At 37.8% G+C, this 24591-nt stretch overlaps 1 protein-coding gene and 1 long non-coding RNA gene across 5 annotated transcripts in view; one reads left to right on the top strand and one right to left on the bottom strand.

Moving 5' to 3' along the window:
* The first annotated feature begins 283 nt into the window (after positions 1–283).
* LOC110005421 (mucin-22-like) overlaps positions 284–24591 on the top strand; it is a 76689-nt gene continuing 52381 nt past the window's right edge. Inside the window, exons 1-15 of one of the 4 annotated variants that reach the window (XM_065948159.1) lie at positions 284–552; positions 2821–3096; positions 3380–3622; positions 4820–4963; positions 6767–6907; positions 7478–7540; positions 7752–7856; positions 9156–9215; positions 9547–9693; positions 11099–11158; positions 16425–16499; positions 18643–18918; positions 19204–19446; positions 20849–20992; positions 24267–24326. In XM_065948159.1, the coding sequence (XP_065804231.1) occupies positions 492–552; positions 2821–3096; positions 3380–3622; positions 4820–4963; positions 6767–6907; positions 7478–7540; positions 7752–7856; positions 9156–9215; positions 9547–9693; positions 11099–11158; positions 16425–16499; positions 18643–18918; positions 19204–19446; positions 20849–20992; positions 24267–24326 (2098 nt within the window). In that variant the 5' untranslated portion in view covers positions 284–491. The remainder of the gene's footprint in view (positions 553–2820; positions 3097–3379; positions 3623–4819; positions 4964–6766; positions 6908–7477; positions 7541–7751; positions 7857–9155; positions 9216–9546; positions 9694–11098; positions 11159–16424; positions 16500–18642; positions 18919–19203; positions 19447–20848; positions 20993–24266; positions 24327–24591) is intronic. The other 3 variants (XM_065948162.1, XM_065948160.1, XM_065948161.1) reach the window with 3 other exon arrangements.
* On the bottom strand, positions 2692–3616 carry LOC136177094 (uncharacterized). Its single transcript, XR_010664756.1, has 2 exons — positions 3535–3616; positions 2692–2877 (listed from the first exon to the last, which is right to left on the bottom strand). It is a non-coding gene; the product is annotated as an uncharacterized lncRNA (long non-coding RNA).

Below are 24591 nucleotides of genomic sequence, written 5' to 3'. Positions count from 1 at the left end.
AGGTTTCACACGCTCTAGTTTGTTTATTGTTCTTTTTATCAGGTATACAAATATCAATGCAGTTATAAATAAAGCCACTTCAGTGGAAGTGCAATAGTGATGATGGTGTTAATGTGTCTGACAATGACTGAGTTGATTGTTTTCACGTTTGTTGTCATTTTCCCTGACCTGTCAGCATCCAACAGATTTAATGTAGCTTTGGTCACATAACAATTTTACTTTTAAGACATGACTTCACATCTTTCAGAAAGGTAAACACTCATTGAGTCCATAACTGAGGCGCTGACTGTGTGGTGGGTGAGACATTCAGAGAAGAGGAAACTTCAGCGCTCATTAACCACAGATTGAAATAGTCACAGACTCACTCTTATAACTTACTAATGTGGGTGTTTAGGGTAGAGGAACACACACCCGCTGGCACGTAGACGGTCGAGTTCCTGTTCTCTTGTAAGAGAAACTGTGCTCACTTTGTGACAGAAGTCAGTGCGAAGATGAAGGTGATCATCAGCTGCTGCCTGTTTGCCTTCCTCCTGAGCTGTAACCTCACTGCAGGTAAGACTGCCCTGTTTCTCACCATTACTTTGAAGCGTGTTGTGAAGACTTTTGTGTAGAATTTTCTGAGTTGAAATGAATCTGAAATGTGAATCAAACTTTCATGAGCGTGAGAAAGGTTACTTCAGGAAGTAAAAAAACAGCCCGGATAGATTCAGTGGTAACGTACCTACACCGCAATATTTACATAAATGTGGAATATTTTTTAATGTGTTATTCTCATCAGTTTGGGTTGTTGGTTGTTGATTTTATACATGATTAGTGCATTGATTTCTTTACTATGAAGATGAAGAAGATATCCTCCATTAATTATGAGAGGGAGATTACATTTGACGCTGTGTTGTTGAACATGCTCCACACACACACACACGATCCTGTGGATGCACTGATGGCAAGCGCTCCTGAGCTGGTGGGGCGGGGGTTTGGTGCCTTGCTCAAGGTCACATCGGCAGTACTCAGGAAGTGATCTGACACCTCTCCAGCTACCAGACCAACTTCCAGACTAGGGCACTTTCCGAATTGTCACAGTTCAGTAGGCAGTATGTACTTTTCAGTAGGGAGTTTCAGTATACTGAACTTTCGTGGTCATTCAGTATGCATTTTTTGGGTCCACCTCAGTATACTGAACATTTCAGCATGGATACTAACTTCCGGATTTCATGCAGTATGGATCGGATGCGTGCTTTCAGGAAATGAATTGTATTTTACCACCCACAATGCTGTGCGAAATTAAACATAAATCGTCACGTCACGTCCGCCTCCAAATCAAAACAAACGAGCGTGGATTACTTCAATACATTTTTTTATCTAGAGTTAAAGTCCCAACTGAAATCGCTACTTTTAATTAACAACAGAAAATATAACAAATATCTGCATTATCATAAAACCTTCCCCCTCTCTTTAAATAATGATTTCACTATTTAAATGCGTCTGTCTGACTTGTGATGTTGTTTTTTGTTTACCTGACTGTATATGCGCATTACTCTTCTTGAATAAAGCTAAAAAAAATAAAAATTAAAAAAAAGGTGAATGCGGCCGGTTCGGGTAACATAAATGACGTCACTTCCATACTGAATGAATCAGATGAAGTAGGAACAAATATCTGCCTACTGTGCGCGCCCACTGAACAGTAGGTACTAAAGTTTAGCACTTTCAGCTGATGTTGAGAGTGTCCCAAGAGTGTTGCAAATGGAACTTGTTGACCTGCAGTGTAACAGTGAACTGAAAAATAAATTCAGAGAGGTATAGGGGAAGGCAGACCTGACTGGACAGTTTCTAAGAGAATTACCTGCATCCTTCCCAGAGCTATCCAAATTGTTCAGTCGTGTAATGTGCCTTTCTGAAAGCACATATCTGTGTGAGAAACTTTTCTCGACAATGAACTTTAATAAATGCAAGTACAGGTCCAGGCTTAGTGATGCACACCTTGAAGCTGTAGGGTTTCAACTGTGACCTCCGTCAAGGTAAATGTGGCTCATCTGTGTGAGCAGAAGCGCTGCCAGGTGTCTGGCAAGAAATAGAATGCAGGATTAATGTATTGGTATTTTGAGTAACTGCATTTTTTGGTTCAGTGCAGGTTTTATTTATTATTTGATTAAGTTATTTAAGTTATAAAGCAAACACAAAAGACTTGCACGACTAAATGAAAGCAGATGTTTTGAAAAATGTATATAAACTGCTGTTTGTATTAGTGATGTGTGACAAAATTTTGCGGAAACAAAAAGTACATTTGCAAAAATAAAGTCCTTTTTGTGGTGCTTGAACTTTGTAGTGGCCCTCCTTTAAGTCGACAGTACTCCCAGTGGCCCCATGCCAGTTTGAGTTTGAGACCCCTGTACTAAACAGTACACAGCACGGATAGTAGGTACTGCCTACTGCCTACTGAAAGATTGAGTAGGTACTTGGCAATTCGGATACAGCCACTGTCTGCACCGGGACTTGAACCAGCGACTCTCTGGTTCGCCAATCCAAGTCCCTAGAGACTGAGCTGTTTTTTCTTACTGTCTGTCAAAACACCAATGGACGTGCATTAAACGTGAACGTGCATGTTTAAACCTGATGCTGCATCATTAAGATGATCCTCCTCTGCATGTGAAGTCTGGTGGATTTAATGTTGGAGGTTCATGACACAAAGACGCGTTTGATGAAGAGAAAGTTTAATGTGATTCTGAAACTGGTTTCAAACCACATTTTAGTTGCTTGCAATTTTAAGAATACAGACATCCTGACAGCCGAGTCTTTGTATCTAACGTTGTGTTTCTGTTGCAGCAATCATCCATAAAATATTCGAGCAGAAGAAATCAATCGCTTTACCCTGTCCTCACCCTGTGGATAAAGTGAAGTGGAGCAGAGAGAAGAATGGAAAAAAAACTGACTTAATGACTGTTGAGGGTGATAAGGAGACAAAACACATTTCAGGCCCATATAAACATTACAGTGCATTAGCAGATAAATCTCTACACATACACAGAGTAATGTTCTCAGACGATGGAAGATATTTGTGTAACGATGAAGCAGCTGTGGATCTGACGGTGATCCCACCAGGTAACATCGAACTTTAATAAAAACTTTTCAACATGACTCGATTTCTCTGCCCAGATTTTGTATTTTAGTTTAACATGTACCACAGACACCCTTCAGTAATTTGAAAGAACTGTGCATTTTCATTTAAAAAATTGGGTTTGATTTTTCTTTCCAGTTATTGAAAAAATATATTTTTTACCTTTGTTAGTCTTTATTTAATGACAATTTAGAATCCTCTGACTTCACTCTGCGTGATGCATTAATCGTAGCTCATAATAAAACCTGTTTTGTTTCCTCTGCACAGGAACAGTCGTTCTCGAGGCGACAGAGAGGACCAGCGTCACTCTGAAATGTCCTGGTGTTTCAGATCATCAAATATGGTGGACCGAAGCTGAACCAATACCAAAAGAAAGTCGGTTTGAGGTTTTTCGATTGGACAAGACGTTGATTATCACAAACCTTCAGGCTGCTGACTCTGGACTTTACTCCTGCGATGGAGAACCTGCTGCGTACCTGAACGTGATCAGAGATGATGCGTCTGACAGAGGTGAGAGGAACACATCATCAGGGAAGAAGTTAAGAGAAGTTATTTAAAAGAAGTCAGACAGATTCTTAGTAATCTACCTTTCCACCTTCTTGTCACAGATGTTTAGAGATATGAGGACATTGATACCTCTCATATTTATCTTGTTTGACTTCCCCACTCACCGATATTGTTTTTTTTAACTCCATGTAAGCTTCCTCTTGATCAGACCTCTGACCCTTTTATTACACACAACTCTGATTGCAGCTAGGGCCCTACCGATATGTGATTTCTGGGGCCGATACAGATACTGATATTAGGGATGAAAAAAAATCTGATACCGATCTATCGACAGATATGTTTGTTGATTTGTTTAGAGATAGATATAGATAACACATTTTTTGAGTTGACCCCACAAATGCAGTTATCAAACACTTGTAGAAAAGATTAATAATTAAGACAAGATGGTCACTAAACTGGAAAGTATCTGTTCATGTACGTGCATCACCGCTCAAGAGTGATGATGCTTTTTGTAATCCATATAGCGCCCTCTGCTGGTGACAGAGAACTGTTAGTGTAACACAAAGATACTCAAATGAAATGCTTTTTGACTCTTGAAGATATCTGGAATATCGGCGCATGTCTGAGATAGAATTAGCCGATGCCCATTGTAGCGTAACTGAAATCGAGCAGGGGTCCAATTGGGCGCCAGACAGACCCTGAAGTCTGTCCAAAAAGTCTCAGGGTGAATAGCACGTATTCCCACCTAAATTCAACACAAAACCTATCTGCGAAATACAATTAAATCATAAAGTTCATTTATACATTCAACATAAATTCAGGACAACAGAAATATTTCATATTTAAACAAAACATCTCATATAACTAAAGGTCAAAGTCCATGCCCACTCGAGGTTTTTATGAACGCTCCTCTCCTTTAATTGTTTGGCATCCAAGAACATTGCAAGCAGCCTGAACCCTCCTTCTCCAGTTGTCCAACACTCTACTGTGCAGCAATCCTCTGTCTCCTCTCACACGCACTCTCCCTCTCAGGTGCAAACAATCATCAATTTGCCTCTCCTAGGCCACACCCCTTCCTCACAGACCTTCTGCTGTGCAGCTGGATGCAGACTGCACCCTGTCTGCTACACCATAGTCAAGCGATATGCTAATATCGATCGATAAATAAAGACACACATTATTTTCTGTTTAACACTGAAGGGAACGAGGCTGAACCCACAAAACCACCTACAAGACAAACAGTAGCAACGACAACTGTTCCATTAACAACACGGGCAAACAGTAACATGGCAACGACAAAGAAGGAAAAGTCCAACAACGAATCCACAGAAGACGAGGATAATAGTAAGTTGCCCCTGATTTTAATACTGTCATTAAAGAGACGTTTACGCAAAAACAATCCACTGAAAGCTGAATCGTTATAAGTTGGTGTTTTCCAAAAAAGTTCTGCGTTCAGATGACATTTTGATAACCGCTGTGCACACGCATCCTCAAAACAACTAAAAACGCTGCAGTGTTCATGCCAGGCCAGTAGTTGGTGTAATAGTTGTAACTGTGTAATGAAACAACAGAGCATGTGCACATACTCTTCCGTCTACAGAGCAATTGACTTAAAACTATCGTACATATTTAAAAAAAACTGAGACGGGTCCTAGTAACCACACTGCTGACAAAACGATGCCCATCACAAGACCTTAATGTAAACTGTTGCATGTCCTGGACATGCAAAAAGGGGTGAATAACTTTACTATAGCTAACGGAAGCCCACCACCCATTAGTTAACTAGACTACTCTTTCCTAGAACTAAATGAGAGCTCGCTCCCTACCAACCTGCTAGTCTACTCTTTCCTAGTGGAAGGAGCTATGTAAAATTACTCCTCTAACACCCTTTGGAGGACAGATGAACAAGTTATAATCACAGCCCCAGGATTATCTGCCTAACATTCATTTCTAGAATAATTAGATTCAAGGATAACCCCTGGTATAGGACTCTAGATTACCCCCCAGAGAGGGAATAACTGTGAACTCCCCCCGCTAGGATGTTAGGTGTGTATGAAGTGTGTAATATAAATCAGTTAAGACAAGTGTGCCGTGGTGTGACTGCTCAAAACTTAACTTCTGAGGTACACGGGGTCCTTAAGGGGAACTTCCAGTCTTTGTGGTGTAAATGATTTCAGTCAGAAAATGATTTCAAAAAGTTCCGAAAATTTATAACAATTTTCAAAAGATATTCCAAATGCAAATATAAAAGAGTAAAAGTAAAAGGTATAAAAAATGGAAAAGGAAAACAAAACTCAAAGACCAAACCTAAACCTGAGTGTAGACACTTGAGGTTTTAAAAGATCTTGGCTCAGAGACTAAGTCCCAAAATGGGATTTCAAAACTCAGAGTAACGTGGATTCATTTTGCAAAGCAAAAAGGAACCCAGATCAGATTTCCTACAGGGTTTTTATAGCCAAAATCTCTCTCTTTTTTCAAGATCCTGTAACACTTCAACAATGCACGTTCGCAGAAACGTGATGCATCCACAGGTCATGCCAAGTTCATATGTGGTTTCAGCTCGAAGACCGTGAACCGAGCAGATACACAGAAGAGCTGATACTCAGAAACACTATACGCCTACGAGCTCCTATGTGGTCTTGCTTCAATGTATGGCACACCTATCTTGACCTAACAGGAGTTTAGGCACTACGAGTGTGTGTAAGTTTAACAGGAAATGTTGAAAGCAGAAAAAGGTTATGACTTTATGACCTATGTATTAAATGATGAAAGAATTAAATGATAATAAAAAAAAAAAAAAAAAAAAGAATTCAACAATTGCATAACTCTTTCTGATCTCTCAACAAAACAAACAAACAAACAAAAGAGCAAACTATTAAAGTGTAGATTGTTAGAAAACTCCAGCCGATGTGTAGCTGAGCTCTTGGCATCAAGTTGATTTGATGTGCATTTTTCTGTAGTATTATTATTATTACACTAGCCTCTTCATTCAACTGGTCCAAGTCGTGAGAAAACTTTATATTTGACACATCTAAAAAAAAAAAAGACCGCAGCTTTTTTAAATTTCTCACGTTCAGCCTGTGATCCTCTGAGCGAGAGTTCCTTTCTGTTTCTTGTATTATAACTGTTTTCTGTTTAACACTGAAGGTCACAAGGCTAAAACCACTAAACCACCTACAAGACAAACAGCAGCAGAAAAAACTGTTCCATTAACAACGGCAAACAGTAACATGGTAACGACAAAGCAACAAAAGTCCAAGAACAAATCCACAGATGAGGACAATAAGAGTAAGTTGACCCTGATTGTAATATTGTCATTAAAAAAAGTTTTATTTAAGAATTCTTTCATAACCTTCTTGAGTCAAGATTACATTTTAGAAATCAGAAAATGAAGACTTATCAAAGCTACTTTAGTTGATGTACTACTCGTCCTTAAAGGAGCAGTATGTAACTCTGGCACCTTGTTTAAAATGAGTACTGCAGTCCAAACTAAAAACATTGTAGAGAGCTGTCTCCCCCCGCCCCCTCCTGGCAGGTTGCCATGTGGTGGACACTGAAGCTTCAGTGTTTAGCCAACTCTGCATCGGTCTGTAAACCTTTCTGCGTTCTAACCTCTCTCCATTTTTCAAAAGTATCAGCATAAAAAAAATATCAAATTACATCCATACAGGTTTAGTCACACTGTTGTTGAATTAAAACAGTAAAGCCTGATTAGATTCTTAAATACGTTTTTCAAAGTGGTCAAACTGTTCTGTGATATATTTTGATTGAAGTGTTTGACTGCAACGTGAAAATGTGAATCTAGTGTTTGATTAAAATATTACAAAATCTGTTTTCTTTTTCCCCACAAACTAAAAGGATGGAAGACACAAGAAACAACTTTAATGACAACTTTAAACTCAACACAATCGGCAGACTCAGGTAAAGAAACAAGTGTTTCAAATTAACCATCACGACGGTTCGTACATCTCATGGCTCAGAAAACATAGAACCAACAAGTCTGACTTGTAAAGTTTTTCGTGTTTTTTTATTTTATGTTTTACTTTAATAATTATTCAAATACTGAATGAAAAGAGCCTGCTCTGTGTACCATCGAATAACCATCGTTATTCATTCTGATTTGATTTTTCAGACTCTCCTGGTTTGGTGTTATGGATGTATATCTTCATCACCGTCCTCATCATCATCCTCATCATTATAGTCACTGTCTACTGTAAAAAAAGATTTAAAAAAGGAGGTAAATTAATGCTTCTTGTTAACAATATTGTCTATAAATCAAGCAGAATATGAGATATTTAAATATAATTACACAATACAGAAGAAGAAGAACAAAAACGGGGGACGATCCAAATAAAAAAACGAGAAAAAGAATCTGGATGAAATTCTGGCCGAGAAGACGGTAAAGGTGCTTAATGCCATGTGTGCGAGATGCAAAAAATACACAACATCCTGGACAGGGAGCAGTCAAATAATCGTGGTGGCACACACTTCAGGATTATTTGGACAAATTTGCCATGAGCCCCAAATTGGGCCACGCCCGTCTTTTTGTATTTTTCCTTGCAGAGCAGCAAACGAAACTCACTTTCACGATCAGTTGTTGGATGTTTGGAGATCCAAATGAATCCCGACCGTCTGGGAGCTCGGTTCAGATTTAAGCTTTATTACGCCTTCACGTTAAAATACACAAAAAGACATGAATGCAAAAAAAATAAATAAACTCACTTCAAATTGAGCTTCTCGGCCGTCAGACAAAAGAGGCCATGTGGCACCAACAAAAGATTTAAAAACTTCCTACCACTTTGCAACAAGGAGACTGCTTAAATGAATCCCTTAATTATGAGCGACATCAGGGGTGCTGGTGGGGCAGAGGTTAGTGCGCGCGCCCCATGTATGGAGTGAGAGTGGAGAGTGAATTTGCATATTAGCTAAATATTTAGAAATCGTTGCTAAATATTTAGAAATCGTTGCTAAATATTTAGAAGTCGTTGCTAAATATTTTGTTTATATTCTATATATTTAGCTTTGTTTATAAATATTTACAATCTTAGCTAAATATATAGGATCAAAGCTAAATATTTAGAAGTCGTTGCTAAATGTTTAGAAACATAGCTAAATATTTAGAATCAGGACATGTATTTTTAACATTGAGATAAAACATTCAACATTTAGATATAATATTTAACATTTATATTTGCCAATAAAATTATCTTACATTTTTATTCACAAAATATGACAAAGTTCACAAATATTTCTCTAAATGTGAATAAAAAGTAATGTTTTAGGGCTGAATGTGGAGAAATGTTGTTGTTCTTTGTAGTGTGCGCAACTTTACAATTGGCGCCCCATAACATCAATTATTTTAATAAAGCAGTAAGTTTACAGTAAGTCTACAACATGCTCATAAAGCAAGAGTTCATCTTACCTCAGCTGGTTTTGAACTCAAAAGAAAAAGAAAAACTGTTGCATTCTTCTTCATCTTAAAAGTCCGACTTGGTAAAGTCCAGATTACCTGTCGTGCACGCCTTTTTCTTTGCAGGTAAAAAAGAAGAAGCTCTTTATGAAGAAATACCGGATGTATTGTTTCAGCCAAAAAATGGTGAGAAAAGTTATTTTTATTTTATAGAGAAAGACAAACTTGCTGTTTTTGGGATGACCAAGAATGTTGTCAAGATATAAAGGCAGCAGTGATGGAAAAAACAAAACAAAGCTCAGTCAGCTGTCTAAAGCAAGGTCCAATCTGGCTTTGGTTCTAAAAAACATTGGTGTATACAGAAGCCTTATAAGTTAATGTCAGCTGGTTCTGTATAATAATGCTTGTTGGTTACATTTTTTAGACAGATTAAACCAAAATGCACAGCCCATGATCCTCTGAGTGAGAGTTCTTTTCTGTTTCCTGTATTATAACTGTTTTCTGTTTAACACTGAAGGTCACAAGGCTAAAACCACAAAACCACTTACAAGACAAACAGCAGCAGCAACAACTGTTTCATTAACAACAACGGCAAACAGTAACATGGCAACAACAAAGCAACAAAAGTCCAAGAACAAATCCACAGAAGATGAGGACAATAAGAGTAAGTTGACCCTGATTGTAATATTGTCATTAAAAAAGTTTGATTTAAGAATTATTTCATAACCTTCTTGAGTCAAGATTAAATTTTAGAAATCAGAAAATGAAGACTTATTAAAGCTACTTTAGTTGATGTACTACTCATCCTTAAAGGAGCAGTATGTAACTGTGACACCTAGTGTTTAAAATGGGTACTGCAATCCAAACTAAAAAACATTGTAGAGAGCTGAATATTTAGCTAAGACTCTAAATATTTAGCTTTGATTTCTAAATATTTAGCTTTGATTTCTAAATATTTAGCAACGATTTCTAAATATTTAGCTAATATGCAAATTCACTCTACCGCCCACCGGAAGCACCAAAACAAAAGTTTGAGGAAGCGATCCAACCATTGTCTCCTACAGGAGACTGCCGGGATTTTGATAATGTTGAACGAATTAACGGAGAATATTGGAAGGGCCGTTTTGGCCGCAATTCAGGGTTTTCAAAGCACTACTTTGTAAACGTACCAAGTGCTGTGATGGCGCTGTGGAAGATCCTGTGGCTGACACCGAAGAAGTAGTGCTTTGGCTTATTATATATTTAGCTTTGATTTCTAAATATTTAGCAACGATTTCTAAATATTTAGCTCATATGCAAATTCACTCTACCGTCCAGTGCTTTGAAAACCCTGAATTGCGGCCAAAACGGCCCTTCTAATTCGTTCAATATTATCAAAATCCCGCCAGTCTCCTGTAGGAGACAATGGTTGGATCGCTTCCTCAAACTTTTATTTTGGTGCTTCCGGTGGGCGGTAGAGTGAATTTGCATATTAGCTAAATATTTAGAAGTCGTTGCTAAATATTTTGTTTATATTCTATATATTTAGCTTTGTTTATAAATATTTACAATCTTAGCTAAATATATAGGATCAAAGCTAAATATTTAGAAGTCGTTGCTAAATGTTTAGAAACGTAGCTAAATATTTAGAATCAGGACATGTATTTTTAACATTCATATACAACATTTAACATTTAGATAAAACATTCAACATTTAAATATAATATTTAACATTTATATTTGCCAATGAAATTATCTTACATTTTTATTCACAAAAGTAAATATCACAAAGTTCACAAATATTTCTCTAAATGTGAATAAAAAGTAATGTTTTAGGGCTAAATGTGGAGAAATGTTGTTGTTATTTGTAGTGTGCGCAACTTTACAATCGGCGCCCCATAACATCAATCGTTTTATTAAAGCAGTAAGTTTACAGTAAGTCTACAACATGCTCATAAAGCAAGAGTTCATCTTACCTCAGCTGGTTTTGAACTCAAAAGAAAAAGAAAAACTGTTGCATTCTTCTTCATCTTAAAAGCCCGACTTGGTACAGTCCAGATTACCTGTCATGTCCGCCTTTTTCTTTGCAGGTAAAAAAGAAGAAGCTCTTTATGAAGAAATACCGGATGTATTGTTTCAGCCAAAAAATGGTGAGAAAAGTTATTTTTATTTTATAGAGTAAGGGGACTCATTAGGTACAATTGTGTCTGCAAGAAAACATGACAAAATATTCTATATTTTACCAGGAATATTTGGTTTAACAAACATTTTCAGTATAAACGTAAAAGTATTACCAGTTGGCTTCTCCATCAGAGGAAGCTCAGAGATGGTGGAATACGTGGGATCATTTTGGTTTAATCTGTCTAAAAAAATGTAACCAACAAGCATTATTATACAGAACCAGCTAACATTAACTTATACGGCTTCTTTTTACACCAAGGTTTTTTAAAACCAAAGCTTGCTTTAGACAGCTGACTGAGCTTTGTTTTGTTTTTTTCATCACTGCTGCAACATTCTTGGTCATCCCAGAAACAGCAAGTTTGTCTTTCTCCTGCATCGGAGACACAGTAGGTGGCGATTACACAGTTTGCTCCTTAAATGCGGGAAACATATTTAGGTTTCAAGATTCTAAATCTAAATCCCACCAAATGAACCTGCCAAACAGACAAGACTTATTCTTTTCCATTTGCAGATTTGACGCAGTCGAGTGAAAGCCCATATTTTTTACTGAAGAAACCTGAAACACCCGAGAACAACAACGACGTGACGTCTGCAGTTTGAGCGGAAAATTCTTCAGTTGTCGATAAAACCTGCTTCTTCAAGAGTTGGTGCCTTGTTTCCACTTGAGACTGTAAATAATAAAGTTTGAAGCCTGAGTGACCCGTCTGTTCCTGCAGGGGACACTGAAGTCCCATTGATGGCGGTCTCCATGCTGGAAATGCTGTCTCAGTCTAACTTTCAGTCAACCTAAAGACAGGCTGAGAGCTGGAGCTGAGGCGGGTTTTAAGCCTCCTGACAAACCGTTACACCGCGCCCGCCTGTCAAGCTGGTCAGCTACACGACTTAATGTGAATAACTCTTATCCTTCATCAAATCAAAACCTATAGGTCATCAAAACATTCACCCCCCCCGTACAGTGTGTGTCGATCGAGACATGAGCTAATCAGACCTATTTGTTTTTTTGTACCAAGCTGTAAACATGTTAATCTCTGCTGTAAAAACAGACTTTTTGAATGTGGTTTTTCAGATTAAATAAATATTTCTATATAAATGCACTCCTTTATGTCTACTTATGAGTATACATTTCAGATTTGAAATGACAAGACTAAAATGTGCATTAATGCTCAACTCAATAGCTAAGGGAAGGAAGTCTACTTTTACACAACTTTTTATTCTTTTGACATTTTTTTTTTACCAAATACTAATGTAGTTCATTTCTTAAAATGGGATGGAACAGAGTCATTGCTAAATTTGCCCCTAAACACAGCCCCATTCTTAAATCAAGATACATCAAGAGTAAATAAGATCAATAACAGAAAATATCACATAATATCAACTTCTCCCATCTAAACTGGACAAAGGGTTTCAAAATGGGAAGAAAAGGGTTTGATTGCAAGTTGTTTGGAAGAGATCTATTTTTATTTGAACAGCATGAATACAGTCTTCCAAAGTGCAAACCCTCCTTCTTCTGAAGCTTGTGGAGCTCCTTCATGTACTGCTGTCTTATCTGCTGGCCATCTTCTCTCAGCAGAACTTCGACTGTTGAAATGTCATTCTGAAGAAGCTCGAGCATGTGACATGGATCCTGGAGAACATGGACTTTTAGTGAGAGGTCTTCAGGATGGCAAAGAAAGAGAGAAAATATCAGTTATTCATGAAATCATTTGTTTGTTCTCATCTATTTTTCTGTATTCATCTGTGTGTAAGAGCACATTTATAAATTCAACAGTGTACTACCCAGACAACAAAGGTACAGTATTCAGGTAATCAACATCTATTCAAAGTTAATAAGATAAACCTTATTGTAATCATGCTGTTTTCAGCTCTCTCACTCACACAATGATATTCCACATCAAATTGCCTCAGATTTTGTGTGAGGAAAAATTAAGCAGTTTATTGTGGATAGTACTTCATCTTAACATGAAACAAATATTACCTGAATTATTTAAATCATTAACAGGTCCCAACTCTCTGTGCTTCAGTACAGAACATACAGTAACTTAAATAAATAAATTTATTATTAACATGAGCTCGATACATGGCTGTATCCTTAAATTATTTCTTGTACTTTATATATATATATATATATATATATATATATTAAGGCTGGGAACGTTAACGCGTTATTTTCGCGTTAACTAATTAATCAATTATCGCCGACAATTATTTTATCTCGCATTAACACAGTTTTTATTAGTTATTTTCTTATTGTAAAAGTATTTTGCTCACAGGTTTTTATTTTGTAAAATTCCATCGTGAGCCTAGTATGTTGCTTTTGGCGGATAATCAAGCATGGAGAAGGGTACGGAACTTTTACATGGCCATTTTCATTTTAAAGTTCTTCCAGACGGCGCAGTCCACAGAGCCGAAGTTATTTGTAACCACTGCGAAGTTGAATTTTCTTATCATCGGAGTACTTGATAAGTACTCCAAAATATGTTGCAGCCAGAAACTCAGGCGGACGCTGAAAGGTCGTTTCACTTGTCTTCACTTTATTAAAGCGTTTAACAAAGACCCAGTACCTTCATTCACTCTGCCTAAGAGTCTCTTCAGCTGCTGAATAATAACGACAGCTTTCTTGCTAACTCCGGAGCATCACAACAACAACACTCTTCTTCTCTGAACTCCTGCATGTCACTGTTTCTCACTCACAGACTCCACCTAGTGGTGTAGATTATGCAGCGCATTTAATTAATAACATGTCAACATGGACTGCTTGAATAATGTTGCAGTTCAGAAAAATACATTAACATTAGCAACTTTGATGATGAATTCAAAAAGGATTATAAACTAAAGAATTTCAAAATGACAAGTACAACAAAAATGTGTTTGTGGGGTCCCCGATAACCAAACAATAAACATCAATGTTCTAAATTGACCTGTCACACTCTCCCCCACTTTAAAAATGGCGTCCTGACATTTTCATTATACCGCTTAGCCTAAAACCTTTCTGGGCAGTTTTTTTTTAATATAACAAAGAGAATGACATTATGCCCTTGCAGTGGCAATAAGCTTTAGTTTTGTATTTATTTGCTTTGATTACATTGTTTAAGTTGAGAAGTACATTTACAATAAAAGTGCGTTATACACTAATTTTGAATTCATTATTGGATTTTGCGTATAACAATGCAATTAATCGTGATTAATCACAGGAACTCATGCGATTAAAACTTTTAATCGTTGCCCAGCCCAAATATATATACTTTATATCTTATTTTCATTCCATATGTTATTTATATCTTTTATGTTTCTACTGCTATATTCTTTGGAAGAGCATCTGTAACAATTAAGAACTATATTAATAACCATATTAAATTTCACTGAACTCAACAAATTTGTTAACAGTTTGCACAAATCTTAAGACACTACATCAACCATGTAACGTTGATGTCATCCTCTATAACCTACACAGCACATTAGGTTCAGTTGAGTTCAGTTTATGTTACTGACAGATAATTACTACACAAAGTTTGTTTTGTAATGTCGACATTTACGTGGAGTATAACATTCATCATAACATCAGATAACCATATTTACAGTCTGCCGTTAACCACTGAGGTGAACCTTTAGCTTCTAACGTCACAAACTTATTATTTTCAACATCTTAACAAACATTTCTAAACCATTGACCGTAAATAATGGGCTACACTGAGTACAGTTAGCCGACTGGTTTACAAGCTAACGCTAAACAAGCTAGGTCCGTAAATATAAATACAGACACGAGTAAGCAGTAAATATAACACTGCTATATCACTTACCTAAAAAAACTGAACCACAGTGTGAGGAGAAGGGGCTGTCAACTTATCAGATATATCTCGTTTTTTGAACCAGGCTGTAAATGTTGATTCCTGTGGTAAAAACTGGCTTTTTTGGCTGTGGGCTTATGGCACTTCCGGCACTTCTGCAGCCAGCCTCAAGCTGAATCTCGAGGAACTGCAGTTTTTTGTACTTCCGCATTGGCTTCATTTTTCGAGACCGGAGGTTGCCCCTTGGTATTAAGCTCCTGGTAGCTAGCAGTAAGCAATAAATTACTTCCTGCCATGACGTCCTTTTCTGCGCATTGCCTTTGTTTACTGTCTAATGTAATTAACAGTGAAAACACATTGGCTGTTTGTGAAACATTATTTTAAGGGATATTTCACGTTGACCAAATTCAGTCAAGTTTTACCATAGACTGTACAAAACATGAACGTAGTCTCAGTGATGTCACCCACCCCCACTGAAGCCAGAGAATGGTGGTCGCCATATTGGAAAAGTTGACTCTACTTATCTTTAGATGAATTTGGAAAACGGGCAAAAAGGCGGAGCAGAGGTGGGGCTTAAACCTCCTGGGAAACAACAACGTGTTCTCCTGTCGGTCAACACAGCCACACCCCTAATTAAGAGATGAGCTCTAGAGATCAAACCTGTTTCTGTATCAGGCTGTGGACATGTTTATTTCTGCTGTAAACATTTTAACATATAGGACCTAATGGGGAATCCTCAGTTTTTGGAGCCAGTCTAAAGTGGACACTGGAGGAACTGCAGTGTTTTTGCACTTCTGCGTTGACTTTTGGAGGTTTCAGCACAAGTTCTCCAGACAGGGTCACTGAAAAAGTCTGAGTGAATTGACACATTTTAACCAGTAGGTGGTGCTCAGGGGTCTCAGATGCAGCTTGCAGTTGGAAGAGGCCATAAGAAGCAGAGGAAGCTGCAGCAGCTTCAGGTCACAGCTGCCAGGTTTCACGCGCTCTAGTTTATTTATTGTTCTTTTAATCAGGTATACAAATATCAATGCAGTTATAAATAAAGCCACTTCAGTGGAAGTGTAATAGTGATGATGGTGTTAATGTGTCTGACAATGACTGAGTTGATTGTTTTCACGTCTGTTGTCATTTTCCCTGACCTGTCAGCATCCAACAGATTTAATGCAGCTTTGGTCACATAACGATTTTACTTTTAAGACATGACTTCACATCTTTCAGAAAGGTAAACACTCATTATGAGTCCATACCTGAGGCGCTGACTGTGTGGTGGGTGAGACATTCAGAGAAGAGGAAACTTCAGTGCTCATTAACCACAGATTGAAATAGTCACAGACTCACTCTTATAACTTACCAATGTGGGTGTTTAGGGTAGAGGAACACACACCCGCTGGCACGTAGACGGTCGAGTTCCTGTTCTCTTCTAAGAGAAACTGTGCTCACTTTGTGACAGAAGTCAGTGCCAAGATGAAGGTGATCATCAGCTGCTGCCTGTTTGCCTTCCTCCTGAGCTGTAACCTCACTGCAGGTAAGACTGCCCTGTTTCTCACCATCACTTTGAAGCGTGTTGTGAAGACTTTTGTGTAGAATTTTCTGAGTTGAAATGAATCTGAAATGTGAATCAAACTTTCATGAGGAATTGAGCCGCTGATATAAGCGTGAGAAAGGTTACTTCAGGAAGTAAAAAAACAGCCCGGATAGATTCAGTGGTAACGTACCTACACCGCAATATTTACATAAATGTGGAATATTTTTTAATGTGTTATTCTCATCAGTTTGGGTTGTTGGTTGTTGATTTTATACATGATTAGTGCATTGATTTCTTTACTATGAAGATGAAGAAGATATCCTCCATTAATTATTAGAGGGAGATTACATTTGACGCTGTGTTGTTGAACATGCTCCACACACACACACACGATCCTGTGGATGCACTGATGGCAAGCGCTCCTGAGCTGGTGGGGCAGGGGTTTGGTGCCTTGCTCAAGGTCACATCGGCAGTACTCAGGAAGTGATCTGACACCTCTCCAGCTACCAGACCAACTTCCAGACTAGGGCACTTTCCGAATAGCCACAGTTCAGTAGGCAGTACGTACTTTTCAGTAGGGAGTTTCAGTATACTGAACTTTCGTGGTCATTCAGTATGCATTTTTTGGGTCTACCTCAGTATACTGAACATTTCAGCATGGACACTAACTTCCGGATTTCATGCAGTATGGATCGGATGCGTGCTTTCAGGAAATGAATTGTATTTTACCACCCACAATGCTGTGCGAAATTAAACGTTAATGATTTCACTATTTAAATGCGTCTGTCTGACTTGTGATGTTGTTTTTTGTTTACCTGACTGTATATGCGCATTACTCTTCTTGAATAAAGCTAAAAAAAATAAAAATTAAAAAAAAGGTGAATGCGGCCGGTTCGGGTAACATAAATGACGTCACTTCCATACTGAATGAGTCAGATGAAGTAGGAACAAATATCTGCCTACTGTGCACGCCCACTGAATAGTAGGTACTAAAGTTTAGCACTTGCAGGTATTTGCAGACCCTTTTTCAGCTGATGTTGAGAGTGTCCCAAGTGTGTTGCAAATGGAACTTGTTGACCTGCAGTGTAACAGTGAACTGAAAAATAAATTCAGAGAGGTATAGGGGAAGGCAGACCTGACTGGACAGTTTCTAAGAGAATTACCTGCATCCTTCCCAGAGCTATCCAAATTGTTCAGTCGTGTAATGTGCCTTTTTGAAAGCACATATCTGTGTGAGAAACTTTTCTCGACAATGAACTTTAATAAATGCAAGTACAGGTCCAGGCTTAGTAATGCACACCTTGAAGCTGTAGGGTTTTAACTGTGACCTCCGTCAAGGTAAATGTGGCTCATCTGTGTGAGCAGAAGCGCTGCCAGGTGTCTGGCAAGAAATAGAATGCAGGATTAATGTATTGGTATTTTGAGTAACTGCATTTTTTGGTTCAGTGCAGGTTTTATTTATTATTTGATTAAGTTATTTAAGTTATAAAGCAAACACAAAAGACTTGCACGACTAAATGAAAGCAGATGTTTTGAAAAATTTATATAAACTGCGGTTTGTATTAGTGATGTGTGACAACATTTTGCGGAAACAAAAAGTACATTTGCAAAAATAAAGTCCTTTTTGTGGTGCTTGAACTTTGTAGTGGCCCTCCTTTAAGTCGACAGTACTCCCAGTGGCCCCATGCCAGTTTGAGTTTGAGACCCCTGTACTAAACAGTACACAGCACGGATAGTAGGTACTGCCTACTGCCTACTGAAAGATTGAGTAGGTACTTGGCAATTCGGATACAGCCACTGTCTGCACCGGGACTTGAACCAGCGACTCTCTGGTTCGCCAATCCAAGTACCTAGAGACTGAGCTGTTTTTTCTTACTGTCTGTCAAAACACCAATGGACGTGCATTAAACGTGAACGTGCATGTTTAAACCTGATGCTGCATCATTAAGATGATCCACCTCTGCATGTGAAGTCTGGTGGATTTAATGTTGGAGGTTCATGACACAAAGACGCGTTTGATGAAGAGAAAGTTAAATGTGATTCTGAAACTGGTTTCAAACCACATTTTAGTTGCTTGCAATTTTAAGAATACAGACATCCTGACAGCCGAGTCTTTGTATCTAACGTTGTGTTTCTGTTGCAGCAATCATCCATAAAATAGTCGAGCAGAAGAAATCATTCAATTTACCCTGTCCTCACCCTGTGGATAAAGTGAAGTGGAGCAGAGAGAAGAATGGAAACAAAACTGACTTAATGACTGTTGAGGGTGATAAGGAGACAAAACACATTTCAGACCCATATAAACATTACAGTTCATTAGCAGATAAATCTCTACAGATACAAAAAGTAACGTTCTCAGACGATGGAAGATATTTGTGTAACGATGAAGCAGCTGTGGATCTGACGGTGATCCCACCAGGTAACATCAAACTTTAATAAAAACTTTTCAACATGACTCGATTTCTCTGCCCAGATTTTGTGTTTTAGTTTAACATGTATCACAGACACACTTCAGTAATTTGAAAGAACTGTGCATTTTCATTTAAAAAAAATTGGGTTTGATTTTTCTTTCCAGTTATTTAAAAAATATATTTTTTACCTTTGTTAGTCTTTATTTAATGACAATTTAGAATCCTCTGACTTTACTCTGCGTGATGCATTAATCGTAGCTCATAATAAAACCTGTTTTGTTTCCTCTGCACAGGAACAGTCGTTCACGAGGCAACAGAGAGGACCAGCATCACTCTGAAATGTCCTGGTGTTTCAGACGATCACGGATGGTGGACAGACGTTGTAGACATACAACAACAAAGACGGTTTGTTGTTTCAAAAGCTGAAAAGACGTTGACAATAAAAAAAGTGAATGCTGCTGACTCTGGACTTTACTACTGCGGTGAAAAACCTGCTGCGTACCTGAACGTGATCAGAGATGATGCGTCTGACAGAGGTGAGAGGAACACATCATCAGGGAAGAAGTTAAGAGAAGTTATTTAAAAGAAGTCAGACAGATTCTTAGTAATCTACCTTTCCACCTGTCACAGATATTTAGAGATATGAGGACATTGATACCTCTCATATTTATCTTGTTTGACTTCCCCAGACTCACCGATATTGTTTTTTTTAACTCCATGTAAGCTTCCTCTTGATCAGACCTCTGACCCTTTAAAAAAAAAAAAATCTGATACCGATCTATCGACAGATATCTTTGTTGATTTGTTTAGAGATAGATAACACATTTTTTGAGTTGACCCCACAAATGCAGTTATCAAACACTTGTAGAAAAGATTAATAATTAAGACAAGATGGTCACTAAACTGGAAAGTATCTGTTCATGTACGTGCATCACCGCTCAAGAGTGATGACGCTTTTTGTAATCCATATAGCGCCCTCTGCTGGTGACAGAGAACTGCTAGTGTAACACAAAGATACTCAAATGAAATGCTTTTTGACTCTTGAAGATATCTGGAATATCGGCGCATGTCTGAGATAGAATTAGCCGATGCCCATTGTAGCGTAACTGAAATCGAGCAGGGGTCCAATTGGGCGCCAGACAGACCCTTAAGTCTGTCAAAAAAGTCTCAGGGTGAATAGCACGTATTCCCACCTAAATTCAACACAAAACCACGCAACGAAATACAATTAAATCAAAGTTCATTTATACATTAAACATACATTCAGGACAACAGAAATATTTCATATTTAAAGTTCATCAAAAACAAAGATTTAAACCAGTCCAATGTTCTCATAAAAAATATGAATATTAAAGAAAGAGAGGGGTTGAGGGTGTGTGTGTGTGTGTGTGAAGGTGTGTGAGCGGCTGTTTGGGCTGGGGGGAAGGAGAGATTGGAGACCAGAAGCAGGGGAAGTCTTGAGGTGAGGTAACACAGAGAGAGAGTGAGACGATATCACCTGTCCAGGTTTTGGGTCCTGAGAGGGATTGCAGCGTTACCACTCCAATGATAATTTCATAACTGCCCGATCATTTACGAAGCTCCAGTCCATACCTCCAGAGCAAAGAAGGCAAAACAATCTGCCCACTCTAGGTTTTTATGAACGCTCCTCTCCTTTAATTGTTTGGCATCCAAGAACATTGCAAGCAGCCTGAACCCTCCTTCTCCAGTTGTCCAACACTCTACTGTGCAGCAATCCTCTGTCTCCTCTCACACGCACTCTCCCTCTCAGGTGCAAACAATCATCAATTTGCCTCTCCTAGGCCACACCCCTTCCTCACAGCCCTCTGCTGTGCAGCTGGATGCAGACTGCACCCTGTCTGCTACACCATAGTCAAGCGATATGCTAATATCGGCCGATATATAAAGACACACATTATTTTCTGTTTATCACTGAAGGGAACGAGGCTGAACCCACAAAACCACCTACAAGACAAACAGCAGCAGCAACAACTGTTCCATTAACAACAACGGCAAACAGTAACATGGCAACGACAAAGCAACAAAAGTCCAAGAACAAATCCACAGATGAGGACAATAAGAGTAAGTTGACCCTGATTGTAATATTGTCATTAAAAAAAGTTTTATTTAAGAATTCTTTCATAACCTTCTTGAGTCAAGATTACATTTTAGAAATCAGAAAATGAATACTTATCAAAGCTACTTTAGTTGATGTACTACTCGTCCTTAAAGGAGCAGTATGTAACTCTGGCACCTTGTTTAAAATGAGTACTGCAGTCCAAACTAAAAACATTGTAGAGAGCTGTCTCCCCCCGCCCCCTCCTGGCAGGTTGCCATGTGGTGGACACTGAAGCTTCAGTGTTTAGCCAGCTCTGCATCGGTCTGTAAACCTTTCTGCGTTCTAACCTCTCTCCATTTTTCAAAAGCATCAGCATAAAGAAACTATCAAATTACATCCACACAGGTTTAGTCACACTGTTGTTGAATTAAAACAGTAAAGCCTGATTAGATTCTTAAATACGTTTTTCAAAGTGGTCAAACTGTTCTGTGATATATTTTGATTGAAGTGTTTGACTGCAACGTGAAAATGTGAATCTAGTCTTTAATTAAAATATTGCAAAATCTATGTTTTCTTTTTCCCCACAAACTAAAAGGACGGAAGACACAAGAAACAACTTTAATGACAATTTTAAACTCAACACAATCGGCAGACTCAGGTAAAGAAACAAGTGTTTCAAATTAACCATCACGACGGTTCGTACATCTCATGGCTCAGAAAACATAGAACCAACAAGTCTGACTTGTAAAGTTTTTAGTGTTTTGTTATTTTATGTTTTACTTTAATAATTATTCAAATACTGAATGAAAAGAGCCTGCTCTGTGTACCATCAATCAAGTTTGAGTTATTCATTCTGATTTGATTTTTCAGACCCCAAAGACACTGCAGGTTTGGTGTCATGGATGTATATCTTCATCATCGTCCTCATCATCATCCTCATCATTATAGTCACTGTCTACTGTAAAAAAAGAAGATTTAAAAAAGGAGGTAAATTAATGCTTCTTGTTAACAATATTGTCTATAAATCAAGCAGAATATGAGATATTTAAATATAATTACACAATACAGAAGAAGAACAAAAACGGGGGACGATCCAAATAAAAAAAACAGAAAAAGAATCTGGATGAAATTCTGGCCGAGAAGACGGTAAAGGTGCTTAATGCCATGTGTGCGAGATGCAAAAAATACACAACATCCTGGACAGGGAGCAGTCAAATAATCGTGGTGGCACACACTTCAGGATTATTTGGACAAATTTGCGATGAGCCCCGAATTGGGCCACGCCTGTCTTTTTGTATTTTTCCTTGCAGAGCAGCAAACGAAACTCACTTTCACGATCAGTTGTTGGATGTTTGGAGATCCAAATGAATCCCGATCGTCTGGGAGCTCGGTTCAGATTTAAGTTTTATTACGCCTTCATGTTAAAATACACAAAAAGACATGAATGCAAATAAAATGAAATAAAAACTCACTTCAAATTGAGCTTCTCAGTCGTCAGACAAAAGAGGCCATGTGGCACACACAAAATATTTAAAAACTTCCTACCACTTTGAACAAGGAGACTGCTTAAATGAATCCCTTAATTATGAGCGACATCAGGGGTGCTGGTGGCGCAGAGGTTAGTGCGCGCGCCCCACGTATGGAGGCTATTAGCCTTCCAAGCGGGCGGCCCAGGTTCGCATCCAGCCTGTGGCTCCCTTCACGCATGTCATTTCCTACTCTCTCCCTAATTTCCAACTCTATCCACTGTCCTATCTCTCCATTAAACGCACAAAAAGCCCCCAAAAAAATTAAAAATTCACTTTTTATTCTCATTTAGAGAAATATTTGTGAACTGTCATATTTACTTTTGTGAATAAAAATGTAACATAATTTTATTGGCAAATCAAAATGTTAAATATTATATCTAAATGTTGAATGTTTTATCTAAATGTTAAATGTTATATATAAATGTTAAAAATACATGTCCTGATTCTAAATATTTAGCTACGTTTCTAAACATTTAGATCACATTCTAAATATTTAGCTTTGATCCTAAAAGAAGAAGGCATTCAGGGACGGTGACAGTGAGTTGCTGAAGAGTGTACAGAGGGAGTTGAGGGTGAGGCTGAGAGAAAACAAGGAGGCATACAGGAGGAAGCTGGAGAGCAAGCTCCAGCAGAACAACATAAGGGATGTGTGGCACGGTATGAAAACCATAACCGGCTTCAAGGTGAAAGGAAATCAGGCAGAAGGTAGTCAGGAAAGGGCCAATTTCAATTCAATTCAATTCAATTTATTTTGTATAGCGTCAACTCATAACAAGTGTTATCTCAAGACACTTTACAAAAAGCAGGTAAAATACCTTACTGTTTGTCTGTTAACATTACAAAAGAGCAGGTAAAAAGACCTTACTCATTGTTATGTTACAAAAAGCAGGTAAAAGACCTTACTCATTGTTATGTTACAAAAAGCAGGTAAAAGACCTTACTTACTTAATATTTAGCTAATATGCAAATTCACTCTACCGCCCACCGGAAGCACCAAAATAAAAGTTTGAGGAAGCGATCCAACCATTGTCTCCTACAGGAGACTGGCGGGATTTTGATAATGTTGAACAAATTAGAAGGGCCGTTTTGGCCGCAATTCAGGGTTTTCAAAGCACTGGGCGGTAGAGTGAATTTGCATATTAGCTAAATATTTAGAAATCAAAGCTAAATATTTAGAAATCAAAGCTCAATATTTAGAGTCTTAGCTAAATATTTAGAAGTCGTTGCTAAATATTTTGTTTATATTCTATATATTTAGCTTTGTTTATAAATATTTACAATCTTAGCTAAATATATAGGATCAAAGCTAAATATTTAGAAGTCGTTGCTAAATGTTTAGAAACATAGCTAAATATTTAGAATCAGGACATGTATTTTTAACATTGAGATAAAACATTCAACATTTAGATATAATATTTAACATTTATATTTGCCAATGAAATTATCTTACATTTTTATTGACAAAATATGACAAAGTTCACAAATATTTCTCTAAATGTGAATAAAAAGTAATGTTTTAGGGCTGAATGTGGAGAAATGTTGTTGTTATTTGTAGTGTGCGCAACTTTACAATCGGCGCCCCATAACATCAATTATTTTAATAAAGCAGTAAGTTTACAGTAAGTCTACAACATGCTCATAAAGCAAGAGTTCATCTTACCTCAGCTGGTTTTGAACTCAAAAGAAAAACCGTTGCATTCTTCTTCATCTTAAAAGTCCGACTTGGTAAAGTCCAGATTACCTGTCGTGTCCGCCTTTTTCTTTGCAGGTAAAAAAGAAGAAGCTCTTTATGAAGAAATACCGGATGTATTGTTTCAGCCAAAAAATGGTGAGAAAAGTTATTTTTATTTTATAGAGAAAGACAAACTTGCTGTTTTTGGGATGACCAAGAATGTTGTCAAGATATAAAGGCAGCAGTGATGGAAAAAACAAAACAAAGCTCAGCCAGCTGTCTAAAGCAAGGTCCAATCTGGCTTTGGTTCTAAAAAACATTGGTGTATACAGAAGCCTTATAAGTTAATGTCAGCTGGTTCTGTATAATAATGCTTGTTGGTTACATTTTTTAGACAGATTAAACCAAAATGCACAGCCCA

The sequence above is a fragment of the Labrus bergylta genome, chromosome 19 (assembly GCF_963930695.1).
Source record: "Labrus bergylta chromosome 19, fLabBer1.1, whole genome shotgun sequence".
Classification (NCBI taxonomy): Eukaryota; Metazoa; Chordata; class Actinopteri; order Labriformes; family Labridae; genus Labrus; species Labrus bergylta.
Note: the sequence above shows the minus strand (reverse complement) of the source record. Positions and strands in the feature narration are given on the sequence as shown.